Here is a 13530-nt window from a genome sequence, read left to right on the forward strand (position 1 = left end):
GTCCAGTGGGAGTCCAAGAACCTCGGTAAGTGCCTTTCAACAGTTTCAATCACTTTCATACATTGGCAGTGTTTAACTTACTCGTGCCTACCTGTGTAGGCCTTGGCGATGCATCCGAGATGATGCCGGATCCACCGGGGGATAAGACCAAGCCTTCAAATCCGAAGTTCGAAAAAGACAACAAAAGTAAAAGGGTTTCGAAGCCCGAGGACCCTCAAGATAAGAAAACCCCCGCTGGAAAACTACAGAAAAGATTTACTCAAACGGGCGTAGATTTTGCCCATGATTCCCTGGATGATGAAGAAAATGATGATGAATAGTCGGCGCTGGTGACTCTGACCAAGAAGCCAGTCGAGGCTGCCAAGCCTTCCAAATCGAAAACCTCATATCGTGGTGAGGATGCCCCAATGGAAGAAACGGGCAAGGCCCCTGTGTCCCTGGAGGTTGAGATTGTCCCTCCATCTTTAACAACTATACCTGAGGGGGTAAATGATGAGACCCCCAATGGTAATGAGAATGCTCCAAGTGAAGAGCTCGGGGCCACGACAACAGGTCACTCCCTTTCTTTGCCAACCTTTTCCGAGGGGGCAATTGAAGAAGCCAACACCCTACGCATGTCTGATCCGAACAAGGTCATCGAGGATGATGTTTTTTAGGGTTGCTACGCTGGGATTGAGGATGTTGATGACCTGAATGATGCATCCACTATCTTTGAAGAGGCTCAATATCTTCTTTCCCGGGTAAGTACTTACCTTTAATATTACAATTTTTTCTTTCTTTGCTTTTGACTGATATGTCTCCATTTCATGTATAGGATGTCGCAAAGTTTAGAGCTGAGCTGAGCCAATGTGAGGCCGAGCGCAAGAAAGTTTCGGGTGAAGAAAAGGCCCTGAGGCTCCTCTGTATCCAGAAGGAAGAGGAGCTTAAGGATCTCCGAACCGCATTGGTCAAAGCTCAAAAAAGCGAGTCCGAGCTAGCTGAGCAGGTAACTTCGATTTTAACAGAGTACGGCCTTCTTGGCCCTGCTTTAGAGGCTAAAACTTTGATATCTCAGCTGCAGCAAAAGCTAGATATGATTGGGCAGCTCCGGGGTAAGGTAGATCAAGTTCGGGCTGATTGTCATCAGTGGAAGAAGAACATGGATCCACTTGCTGCCGATAAGGAAGTTGTTGCGGCCCAACTGGCCTCGGCTGAAGCTCATTTTTTAGGCATTGCGAAGGGTCTAGCTCAGGCCAGGAAAATTGAGAGGTTGGAGGTCGAGTTGGCTAAAGCCTGGGCTAAAGCTGCACAGGCTAAGGGTGAAGTTGTACAAGCTAAGGCCGAAGCTGAGAAGACAAAGGTTGTAGCTAATAAATCCATTGCTATATACTCGAGAGAAGCCACTGTCATTCAAGTTAAGTTGAGAGAGGCCTCCGACCGGGGGAGATGGAGCAATGAATTGGCTACGTATCAAGCCCGAAGGGAGACTCTCGAAGAAATCCATGCCCGAGGGTTATAGCCGAAGCAAAGGTGCAGGAAACCAATGCTAGGTTTCTTATCTCCTCCGATGATGAGGGTGTGGTGAGTGTCTCCGGGGATGAGGAAGGTGAATAAAATGTTCCTGAAGGGGAAGAGACTCCCGAAGATAGAGCCGCTGAAAATGAAGACGACACTCCTGGGGGTGTGACCCCGAAAATAGATTAGGTTTCCTTTTTTATGCAAGGGACCCTTGTGGGTGTTGTAAATATGTTTTGTAAATTTCCCTTATGAATATAAAGTATCCTTTTGCTATATCCTCAATTTAAGTTGAATTTTATTTTGTCCCCGTTTGTGGACAATTCTGATAATTCAAATACTTAGCTCGAGTATCGGTTCAGACTCGTGATAAACCCTTAGGTTTTTATTGCTCAAGATCATTCCCCTTAAGGTTTTAGAATATTCCTTGAGTTAAGCGTAAAATCAATTTGATGTGAGCTTAGAACAATGGGGCCTTTGGGTCCAAGTTGAATGAGAACGATGTCTCGGACTCCCATGAGCTTTTGGCCCTATATCTCTTTTAAGATGGCCTTTAGGCTCTTTTATATCAGCCCTTAGGCTCTTTAAATTGGGCCGTTTTGGCCTCTAAAATGCCTATATAATTTTTACCTCATTTCGGCTATAAGACTTAGTGAAATTTTAGTTATGCCTTCGCATGTGTTTTTGTACTCGTTGGGTTTTTTGAATGCTCAATGTATCGGAACCTTATTAGTCATTTCATTTGTGTAGACATAATCAAATACCTCTTGATGTTTTTCTGAAGGCTGGTGTTATCGAAGCCTTTGGATTATTCAAGGGTTAATTTATCGAAGCCCTTAGATTAGATTTTTCGGGGGCCGAATTTATCGAAGCCCCTTTAGTTATGCCTTAGCATGTGTTTTTGTACCCATTGGGTTTTTCGAAGGCTCAACGTATCGGAACCTTATTAGTCATTTTTTTTGTGTAGACATAATCAAATACCTCTTGAGGTTTTTCTAAAGGCTGGTGTTATCGAAGCCTTTGGATTATTTGAGGGTTAATTTATCGAAGCCCTTAGATTAGATTTTTCGGGAGCCGAATTTATCGAAGCCCCTTATATTTTGCTTTTGACAATGGTATCCTGACTTAACTGGTTTTTCAATGTTTGAAGGCCTTTAATTTTATAGCGGAAGTTGGACGTCTCTGAATCGCATTATTTTGGCCGTAGCCTTCGGGTTTGTCATTTGGACTTATTTCCCGATAATCGTTCCGAACTTGTTCGAAAAGTTAGTCCCCGAGTATATTGGCCTTGGCTTTTGTTTCGAGAGGGTGCCTCTTTGAGGTCTAATGAGTCTGAAATTTTTATGACTCGAATGTATTGATTGTCAGTGACAGTCCCCGGGTATTTCGGGGTGCTTTGGCCCTTGAACCACTTCCCGTAGGATTGTAAGTGTAGAGCTCGTATGATAGCAAACTTCTTTGAGATACAAAGTTTTTGATATAACTAGAATGCTTATTTAAATAGTTAATACATGCGTACATGTTTTGCCATCGGGGCTCGGTTATTCTATGAGGATACGGTTTATTTGATCGTTTTGTCCATTACAAAGTTCTCCTGTCGAGGCCCTCTTAGGCGTAAAGTATATTTCTCAAAAATCTAACCTCAGAGGGTGATGCCCCCCAGTATTCGAGGTTGATTGAAAAAAGCCTTGAATACTTGTTGAATATTCCTTAGGTAGCATATAGGTGTTGCCTCGTTAAAAACCTTGTCGGTAAAACCCATTTGGGATAAAACCCGATCTAAGGGAAAAAGAGTGCAACACATGCTTTCAAACACAAGGTCGTCAAGATGAAAGGTGCCTCGATATCTCCAATCGAACATCTGCAAGGAGTTAGTTTTAAATACAAATGGAAAAGGGGAGAAGGTCATACCTCAGCATTAATATCGCTTGAGCAATGATACATTCCAATTGTTTGGTAGTTGTTCGCCTTCCATTGTGCTAAGTTTGTAGGATCCTTTCCCTATGACTCCGAGGACACGGTACGGTCCTTCCCAATTGGGACCTACTTTCCCTTCGTTTGGGTCGCGAGTGTTGAGAGTGACTTTCCTTAGGACTACGTCCCCGACTCTGAAATATCGAAGGTTCGTCCTTTTGTTGTAATACTTTTCGATCCTTTGCTTTTGCGTGGCCATTCGAATCAATGTGGCCTCACATTTTTCATCGAGTAGTTCAAGAGAAGTGTTCATAGCTTCGTGATTTGAATCCTCGGTGGCATGCTGAAATCTGACGCTAGGTTCCCCGACTTTGACTGGGATCAATGCTTCAGATCCATATACCAAAAAAAATAGGGTCTCCCCCATTCTCAACTTTGACTTCATTCGATATTCCCATAGCACCTCGAGCAATACTTCTCTCCATTTTCCCTTTGCCTCATCTAACCTTTTCTTTAAGTTTCGAACGATGGTTTTGTTTGTGGACTCGGCCTGACCATTTGAACTTGGATGGTAAGGCGCTGATAGAATCCTTTTGATTTTATGGTCCTCAAGGAATTTTGTTACTTTGCTGCCGATGAATCGTTTCCCATTGTCACATGCTATTTTGACGGGTATCCCGAACTGACATATGATGTGGTCCCATATGAAGTCAATGACGTCTTTTGCTCTTATCTTCTCGAAGGCCTGCGCTTCAACCCATTTTGAGAAATAGTCAGTCATAAACAAAATAAATTTAGCTTTACCTGGCCCCGTTGGTAGGGGGCCGACAATGTCTATCCCTCATTTAATAAATGGCCACGGAGATAGGACTGAATGGAGTTGTTCACTAGGTTGATGGGTTAGTGGTGAAAATCTTTGGCATTTGTCACACGTTCGGACGAACTCCTTGGTATCCTTTTCTATGTTGTCCCAATAATACCCCGCTCTGATGACCTTGCGAACCAGAGAGTCTGCACCAGAATGGTTCCCAAAGGTGCCCTCATGGATTTCCAGTAGTATATAATCGATATCTCCAGGTCCTAAGCACACTACCAGTGGTCCATCGAAGGTTCTTCTATACAATGTTCCATTTTCATCGAGAGAGAATCGAGCTGCTTTGGTTCGAAGTGTTCTCAACTCTTTTGGGTCCGCGGGGAGCTTCCCATGCTTCAAGTAGTCGATGTACTTATTCCTTCAATCCCACATTAAACTTCTTGAATTAATCTCTGCATGGCCTTCTTCGACCACCGAGTTCTATAGTTTGACTATAGTCCCTGGGACAATATCATCTTCTTCAAAAGATGACCCCAAGTTCGCAAGTGCATCGTCCTCGCTATTCTGTTCTCAAGGTACATGGTCCAATGTCCATTCCTTGAAGTGATGCAATGTCATTTGAAGTTTGTCCAAGTACCTCTGCATTTGATCGTCTAGAACCTCGAAGCTCATGTTTACTTGATTTACTACCAAAAGGGAGTCACATTTTGCCTCGATGACCTCTGCTCCAAGGCCCTTGGCTAATTCGAGACCTGCAATCATGGCCCCATACTCGGACTCATTGTTAGTCAATTTAGAAGTATTGATTGATTTCCTAATGACACTACCCATAGGCGATTTTAAAATGATGTCGAGACCAGATCCTTTCACATTTGAGGCACCGTCTGTGAAGAGGGTCCATACCCCCGATGACGTACTCATTTTTAACAAAAGTTCCTTTTCTACTTCGGGTACGAGGGCAGGCGTGAAATCGGCCACGAAGTCTGAAAAAATTTGAGACTTGATAGTCGTTCGAGGCTGATACTCGAAATCATATCCTCCAAGTTCAATGGCCCATTTGGCCAACCTGCCCGATAATTCGAGTTTATGCAAGACATTTCAAAGTGGGTACATGATCAGTACACATATATAATGGCATTGAAAATATGCTTTTAATTTCCTAGATACTTTTATCAATGCAAGAGCTGACTTTTCCAAATGGGGGTACTTGGTTTCAGCATCTCCTAGGGTCCGACTCACATAATAGACAGGAAATTACGTACCTTACTCTTCCTGAACCAACATGCTACTTACCGCCACCTTGGACACGGCTAGATACAAGTAGAGCATTTCATCCTCCTTCGGAGTATGGAGCAGGGGTGGGCTCGAGAGATACCGTTTTAATTCTTCCAAGGCTTGTTGGCATTTTGGAGTCCATACAAAGTTGTTCTTTTTCTTGAGTAGGGAAAAGAAATGATGGCTCCGATCTGACAACCTCGAAATAAATCGGCCTAGGGCAGCTATCCTCCCGGTGAGTCATTGTACGGCTTTCACATTGTTCACCACGGTGATCTCCTCGATGGCTTAAATTTTATCGAGGTTGATCTCTATCCCCCTGTTCGACACCATGAAGCCCAGGAACTTGCCCGAGCCGACTCTGAAAGCGCATTTCTCAGGGTTGAGCTTTATGTTATACTTTCTTAGGATATCGAACATCACCTGCAAAAGGGTCAAATGGTCCTCTGCGTGCAGGGACTTAACTAGCATGTCATCAATATAAACTTCCATAGATTTGCCTATTTGATGTTAAAACATTTTATTAACTAGGCGCTGATACGTGGCTCCTACATTCTTTAGCCCAAAGAGCATTATATTATAGCAATATGTACCATACTTCGTGGTGAACGAAGTCTTTTCATGGTCCTACGGGTTTATTTGAATCTGATTGTAACAGGAGTAGGCATCGAGAAAGGTAAGGATCTCGTGGCTAGCCGTAGCATCGATCAATCAATCGATGTGGGGCGGTGGGAAAGAATTTTTATGGCATGATTTGTTCAAATCCTTGTAGTTTACACACATTCTAAATTTATTCCCCTTTTTAGGGACTACCACTATGTTAGCTAGCCATTCGGGATATTTTACTTCCCTAATGGATCCTATTTTGAGACGTTTGGATACCTCTTCTTTGATGAACGCATGCTTTACCTCGGACTAAGGTCTCCTCTTTTGCTTCATCGGCTTTAATCTGGGATCAACACTTAGTCTATGGGTAGTTATCTCCGGTGGGATCCCTCTCATATCTAAGTGGGACCAGGCAAATCAATCAATGTTATCGGTAAGAAATTGAATAAGTTTTTTCCTGGGTTCGGGGGTTATTCCCGTCCCCAGGTATACCTTTCATTCCGAAAGATGCTCGATCAATATGGCCTGCTCGAGTTCTTCGACCGTGGACTTCTGTCACGACCCAGACTTCCCACCCTCAGGAGTTGTGATGGTGCTTACTAGTGTAATCTAGGCAAGCCAATTATTTTACCCTTTTTATGTTTAATCCATTAACAATTATAAATTAACATTTATAAACAACAGAAATTAATAGAGCGGAAGAATGAAAATTTAACAATTTTAGCTAATAACAATACGAATCCATAACATAAACTACCCAGAACTGGTGTCGCATTCTCACGGATTGTCTAAGAAAACTACAAATAAAGTCTGAACAAGAAATTACATGTCTGTCTCTGAAATAGTAAAGAACAGATGAAAACTAGATAGGGAGGGGACGCCAAGGCTTCTGGACGCCTGTAGGACTACCTCGAGTCTCCTGGTGGACTGAAGGTAGCAACCCCTAGCTATGGTCTATATGCTCCAGTACCGGGATCTGCACAAAAGAGCGCAAAGTGTAGTATCAACACAACCGACCCCATGTGTTGGTAAGTGTCGAGCCTAACCTCGGCGAAGTAGTGACGAGGCTAGGACGCCAACATACTGCTAAATAGTATCTAACAGAATAACAGTAATAAAAGCACATCAAAAGTAACAGGGAAAGGGTAACATGCTATGGGGAAACATTAACATAATGAATCACAGTTGTAGTGGAATAAGACAATTAAGGAACTTGAACCGAAGCAACAAGAAATCAAAATAAACATGCAATAAGTGCACAGCATCACCCTTCGTGCTTTTACACTCAAACCTCACCAATGCAATCAAGTAATGAAAATGTGCACGGCATCACCCTTCGTTCTTTATCTCTCTTCCTCACCATATATGTATTAGAAATGTGCACGGCATCACCCTTCGTGCTTATCTCTCTTCCTCACCATATGCATCAATATCAATAAAAATGTACACGGCATCACCCTTCGTGCTTTATCACTCTTTCCTCACCAAATGCATAAATATGAATGTGCACGGCATAACCCTTTGTGCTTTATCACTCTTTCCTCACACAAACAATAGCACCAACAATTTCCCGGCAAGAGAATCAACAACAAGAATAACATATCCCGGCAAGGGAATCAACAGTAAGAATTAAGTACGTCCCGGCAAGGGAATCAACTATAACCAAACTTGTACCAACACGTAACTTCACAATCAAAACCTCAACTGGAGCCAATGCTCAACAATAAACAAATGCCACGAGTTATTCATAGGTCTCGCTCCACACAGAGAATCAACAATTTAGGTAATTTTAGTACTTATTAAGAAATACAACAATTACAATTTAAGACTCACGGGCATGCTTGACACCGACATATAGATACTTGTCACCACACCTGTACGTCGTATACTACACTAGCACATAGCAAATAAGGCACAATACCTATTCCCTTAAGCTAAGGTACGACCAAACACTTACCTCGAACTTCCACGGCCAACTTAAGCCTCAAACACCGTTTTTCCTTAGAATTCGCCCCCAAATTACTTGTATCTAGTCCAAATTAATTTAACAACATCAATAAATGCTAAAGAATTCATACCCAATGTTTAATTATACGTTTTCTATCATTTTCCCCAAAAAGTCAAAAATCGACCCCGGGCCCCTTGGTCAAAACTCGAGGTTCGGATCAAAACCTGATCACTCATTCACCCACGAGTCTAAATATGCAATTAGTTTCAAAATTTGACCCCAAAACGAGGTCTAAATTCCAACTATTCAAAAATCCCTAACACTACCCAAGTTCCTAATTTCTACTATGAAAACTCTTGATTTTTTATTAAAAATGATGAAAAACATTTGGTAATTGAAAGAGTAAAGTTTATAATTGATTACCAACACTTTAGGGATGAATTAATGTGAAGAAAATCGCCTCTAGGCCTTGGGAGTTCGAAAAAATGGAGTAAATGGGTTCTGCCCGATTGGTTCTGTTTTTAAAATAACTGGGCAGGCCTTCATCGCATTCGCAATGGGCATGTTGCGTTCTCAATGGGTCAGGCCCAAATGGCCATTGAGTTCGCGTTCAAAGGCTCGCGTTCACGGAGCTTCAGCTCCTCAAGCCTTCGCGTTCGCGGTCAGGTGGCGGCGTTTGCATAGAATAATTTGAAATCCCTCCCCCAGGCCCACTAACCCTATGCATTCGGGAAAGCCTAAATGCGTTCGCGAAGGGTAACACCCCCCCACAGCTTCATGTTCGCGTCCTGAGCTCTGCATTCGCGAAGAACAAAATCTCTGTGCACTTGAGACACCAAAACCTTCAACTTTTCTAAGTGTAAAAACATCCCGAAACCTATCTGAAACTCACCCGAGCCCTCGGGGCTCCAAACCAAACATTCATACTCACTAAAAAACAACATATGGATTTACTCGTGCGATCAAATCGCCAAATTAACACCTTTAACAATGAATTTAGCATTAAAATCAAAGAAGAATCTCAAGAATTCTTAAGTTCAAATTTTTGACAACCGAGGTTCTGATTCACGTCATTTCGAGTCCGTTTCTAACCAAATTTTACAGGCTCAACCTAAGTACCATATAAGACCTGTACCAGGCTCCGGAACCAAGGTACGGTCCCGATACCGTCAATTTCAAACACATTCAAATTTCCAAAAACTCTTAAAATTTCAGTTAAACAATTTTCTACAAAAATTCATTTCTCGGGCTTGGGACCTCGGAATTAAATTCCAGGCATACACCCAAGTCCCATATTTTTCTACGGACCCTCCAGGACCGTCAATCACGGGTCCGGATCCGTTTACCCAAAATGTTGACCGAAGTCAACTTAAATTCAATTTTAAGGACCAAATTAGCATTTTTAACACAATTTTCACATAAAAACGTTTCGGATATATGCTCGGACCGCGCACGCAAATCGAGGTGAGATAAAAGGATACTTTTAGGGCCTCGAAACACAGAATTGACTCAAAAATCAAGTGATGACCCCAAATCCTCCACCTCTAAAATAGTTGTTCATCCTCGAATGGACATAGAAAAGAAGTATCTGAGTCGGGGAAAAGAAGGGGATATCGGCTCCGCATATCGGACTCGAAATCCCAGGTAACTGCCTTGGCAGGCTGACCTCTCCACTGAACACGAACTGAAGGGAACTTCTTCGATCTCAACTGACAACCTGCCAGTCTGGAATAGCTACCGGCTCTTCCTCATAGGTTGGATCCTTGTCCAACTGGACAGTGCTGAAGTCTAACACGTGGGATGGATCGCCGTGATACTTCCGAACCATGGACACGTGAAACACTGGGTGCATAGCTGATAAACTCGGCGGCAACGCAAGTCTGTAAGCCACCTCTCCAACTCGATCAAGAATCTCGAAAGAACCAATGAACCTAGGGCTTAGCTTGCCCTTCTTCCCAAATGTCATCACGCCTTTTATGGGCGACACCCGGAGCAACACCCGCTCTCCGACCATAAATGCCACATCACGAACCTTGCGGTCGGCATAGCTCTTCTGCCTGGACTGAGCTATACGAAGCCTATCTTGAATTATCTTCACCTTGTCCAAGGCATCCTGCACTAGATCCATACCTAACAACCGAGCCTCTCCCGGCTCAAACCATCCAGTCGGCGACCGACACCGCCTACCATATAAAGCCTCATAGGGAGCCATCTGGATGCTCGACTAGTAGTTGTTGTTGTATGCAAACTCTGCTAAAGGAAAGAATTGATCCCACGAGCCTCCAAAGTCCATAACACATGCTCGGAGCATATCCTCCAAAATCTGAATAGTACACTCGGACTTTCCGTCCATCTAGGGATTAAATGTTGTGCTTAACTCGACCCGTGTGCCCAACTCACACTGAACTACCCTCCAGAAATGTGAGGTAAATTGTGTACCTCGATCAGAAATGATAGACAATGGGACACCATGAAGACGAACAATCTCCCGAATATAGATCTCAGCTAACCTCTCGGAAGAATAGGAGACTGCCACAGGAATGAAATGTGCTGACTTGGTCAGCCTATTAACAATGACCCACACTGCATCGAACTTCCTCTGGGTCCATGGGAGTCCGACAACAAAGTCCATAGTGATCCGCTCCCACTTCCACTAAGGAATCTTAATCTTCGGAAACAAACCACCAGGTCTCTGATACTCGTACTTTACCTGCTGACAATTTAAACACCGAGCTACATAGGCAACAATGTCCTTCGTCATCCTCCTTCACCAATAATGCTACCACAAATCCTGATACATCTTAGTGGTGCCCGAATGAATAAAATACCAGGAACTATCGGCCCCCTCTAGAATCAACTCACAAAGCCCATCCACATTAGGCGCACAAATACGACCGTGCATCTTCAAAACCCCATCATCTCCAACTTTAACTTGCTTGGCACCTCTATGTCGCACTGTGTCTCTAAGGACAAGCAAATGAGGATCATCATACTGCCAATATCGGATACGCTCAAATAATGAAGAACGTGCGACTGTGCAAGCTAGCACACAGCTGGGCTCATAAATATCCAACCTCACGAATCGATTGGCCAAAGCCTAAACATCCAAAGCAAGCGGTCTCTCACCGACTGGAATATATGCAAGGCTGCCCATACTGGCTCATTTCCTACTCAATGTATCGGCCACTACATTGGCCTTTCCCGGATGATATAAGACAGTAATATCATAGTCTTTCAACAGCTCCAACCACCTCCTCTTCCTATAATTTAGCTCCTTCTGCTTAAACAAGTATTGCAAACTCTTGTGATCCGTGAACAGCTCACACGACACGCCATATTAATAATGCCTCCAAATCTTCAGCACATGAACAATGGCTGCTAACTCCAAATCATGAACTGGATAATTCTTCTCGTGGATCTTCAACTGTCATGAAGCATATGGAATAACCTTGCCATTCTGAATCAACACCGTACCAAGTCCAATACGCGATGCATCACAATACATTGTATATGGCCCTGAACCTGTGGGCAAAACCAACATTGGCGTTGTAGTCAAAAGCTGACTTGAGCTTCTGGAAGTCACCTCACACTCGTCCGACCACCTAAACTGGGCACCCTTCTGGGTCAACCTAGTCGTTGGGGCTACAATATATGAAAACCCCTCCACAAACCAATGATAATAGCCTGCCAAACCAAAGAAACTCCGGATGCGGGTCTAACCAGTCCTTGACTACCTCTATCTTCTTCAGATCTACCTGAATACCCTCGGCTGATACAACATGACCCAAGAATGCAACTGAACTCAACCAAAACTCACACTTCAAAAACTTAGCATACAACTGACTATCCCTCAGAGTCTGAAGAACGACTCGAAGATGCTGCTCGTACTCCTCCGGCTGCGGGAGTAAATCAAAATATCATCAATGAAGACAATCACGAAGGAATACAAATAAGGCTAGAACACCCGGTTCATCAAGTACATGAAAGCTGCTGGGGCATTTGTCAACTCGAATGACATCACTAAGAACTCTTAATGCCTGTACCGAGTGCGAAAAGTTGTCTTAGGGACATCAGACACCCTGATCCTCAACTGATGGTAGCCAGATATCAAATCAATCTTAGAAAACATGTGAGCACTATGAAGCTGATCAAACAAATTGTAAATCCTCGGTAATGGATACTTGTTCTTGATGGTGACTTTGTTCAACAGCCGATAATCTATACACATCCTCATCGACCCATCCTTCTTTTTAACAAACAACATCGGCGCACCCCAAGGCGAGACACTCGGTCTAATAAAGACTTTATCAAACAAGTCCTGCAACTGTTCTTTCAATTATTTCAACTCTGGCGGGGCCATATGATATGGCGGAATAGAAATGGGTTGAGTGCCCGGAGCCAAATCAATGCAAAAGTCAATATCCCTGTCGGGTGGCATCCCCGGCAGGTCTGAAGGAAATACCTCTGGAAACTCACGAACAATGGGAACATAATCCATAGAAGGAACCTCAGCACTGGAATCACGAACATACGCCAAATAAGCCAAACATCCCTTATCAACCATACGTCGAGCCTTCATATATGAAATAACCCTACTGCTAGAATGACTAGGAGTCCTTCTCTACTCCAAACGAGGAAACCCTCGTAATGCTAAGGTTACAGTCTTGGCATAACAATCCAATGTAGCATGATATGGGGATAACCAATCCATCCCCAGAATGACATCAAAATCCACCATGTCGAGAAGTAGGAGATCCACATGGGTCTCAAGACCCCAAATAACAACCATGCAAGCACGATAAACATGATCTAGAACAATAGAATTACCCATCGGTGTAGACATATATACAGGAGCACTAAAAGAATCACGAGGCACAACCAGATAAGGGGCAAAATAAGATGATACATAAGAATATGTGGACCCTAGATCAAATAGAACTGAGGCATCTCTACTGCACACTGAAACCATACCTGTGATAACTGTATCGGAGGCCTTAGCCTCAGGTCTGCCTGACATAGCATAACATCGGGGTTGGGCCCCACCACTCTAAACTGCATCCCTACGACGGCCTCCTGCTGGCTGGCCTCTATCTCTAGCTGCCTGACCTCCACCTCTAGCAGCCTGGCCTCCACTTCTAACACATCTACCCCTACCCCTAGTTGGCACTAGGGCAAAACCTAGTAATATGCCCCGTATCACCACAAGTATAGAAAGACTTGGGCTCCTGAGACTGCTGACCCTGAAACTGACCCTAACGGCCTGGATAACCACCCTGAAAACTCTGGAGCAGAGGTGCACTGATAGGAACCAGTGGTGCACTGTAGGGCAACTGATCAAAATATTGTACGTGAGAACCACGACCACCTGGAGCACCGTGAGAAACTTGAAGTGTTGACTGGAATGGCCTAGGATGATGGCCTCTACCAAAAGAATCCTTGCCTCCAAACGAGGCACCACTGAATCTGCCTGAATGATGAG

General features: G+C 43.7%; 2 protein-coding genes across 2 annotated transcripts; one reads left to right on the top strand and one right to left on the bottom strand.

Moving 5' to 3' along the window:
* Nucleotides 1-407: 407 nt before the first annotated feature.
* LOC138871038 (uncharacterized) lies at nt 408-1498 on the top strand. Its single transcript, XM_070148889.1, has 2 exons — nt 408-632; nt 815-1498. The coding sequence occupies exons 1-2, from the start codon at nt 408-410 to the stop codon at nt 1496-1498; spliced, it is 909 nt and encodes a 302-aa protein (XP_070004990.1).
* Nucleotides 1499-12672: 11174 nt separating this feature from the next.
* Nucleotides 12673-13068, bottom strand: LOC138871039 (uncharacterized). The gene has a single exon (XM_070148890.1). It carries the CDS (start codon nt 13066-13068, stop codon nt 12673-12675), a length of 396 nt encoding a protein of 131 aa, XP_070004991.1.
* Between the last annotated feature and the right edge of the window lie 462 nt (nt 13069-13530).

The sequence above is a fragment of the Nicotiana sylvestris genome, chromosome 6 (assembly GCF_000393655.2).
Source record: "Nicotiana sylvestris chromosome 6, ASM39365v2, whole genome shotgun sequence".
Classification (NCBI taxonomy): Eukaryota; Viridiplantae; Streptophyta; class Magnoliopsida; order Solanales; family Solanaceae; genus Nicotiana; species Nicotiana sylvestris.

What these genes read in the sequence shown, in the direction of transcription:
- LOC138871038 (XM_070148889.1), top strand. Translation starts at nt 408, where the DNA reads ATGGAAGAAACGGGCAAGGCCCCTGTGTCCCTGGAGGTTGAGATTGTC. An exon ending in GCATGTCTGATCCGAACAAG is followed by an intron (nt 633 to 814) that starts GTCATCGAGGAT and finishes TTTCATGTATAG; the next exon opens with GATGTCGCAAAGTTTAGAGC.
- LOC138871039 (XM_070148890.1), bottom strand. Translation starts at nt 13,068, where the DNA reads ATGTCAGGCAGACCTGAGGCTAAGGCCTCCGATACAGTTATCACAGGT.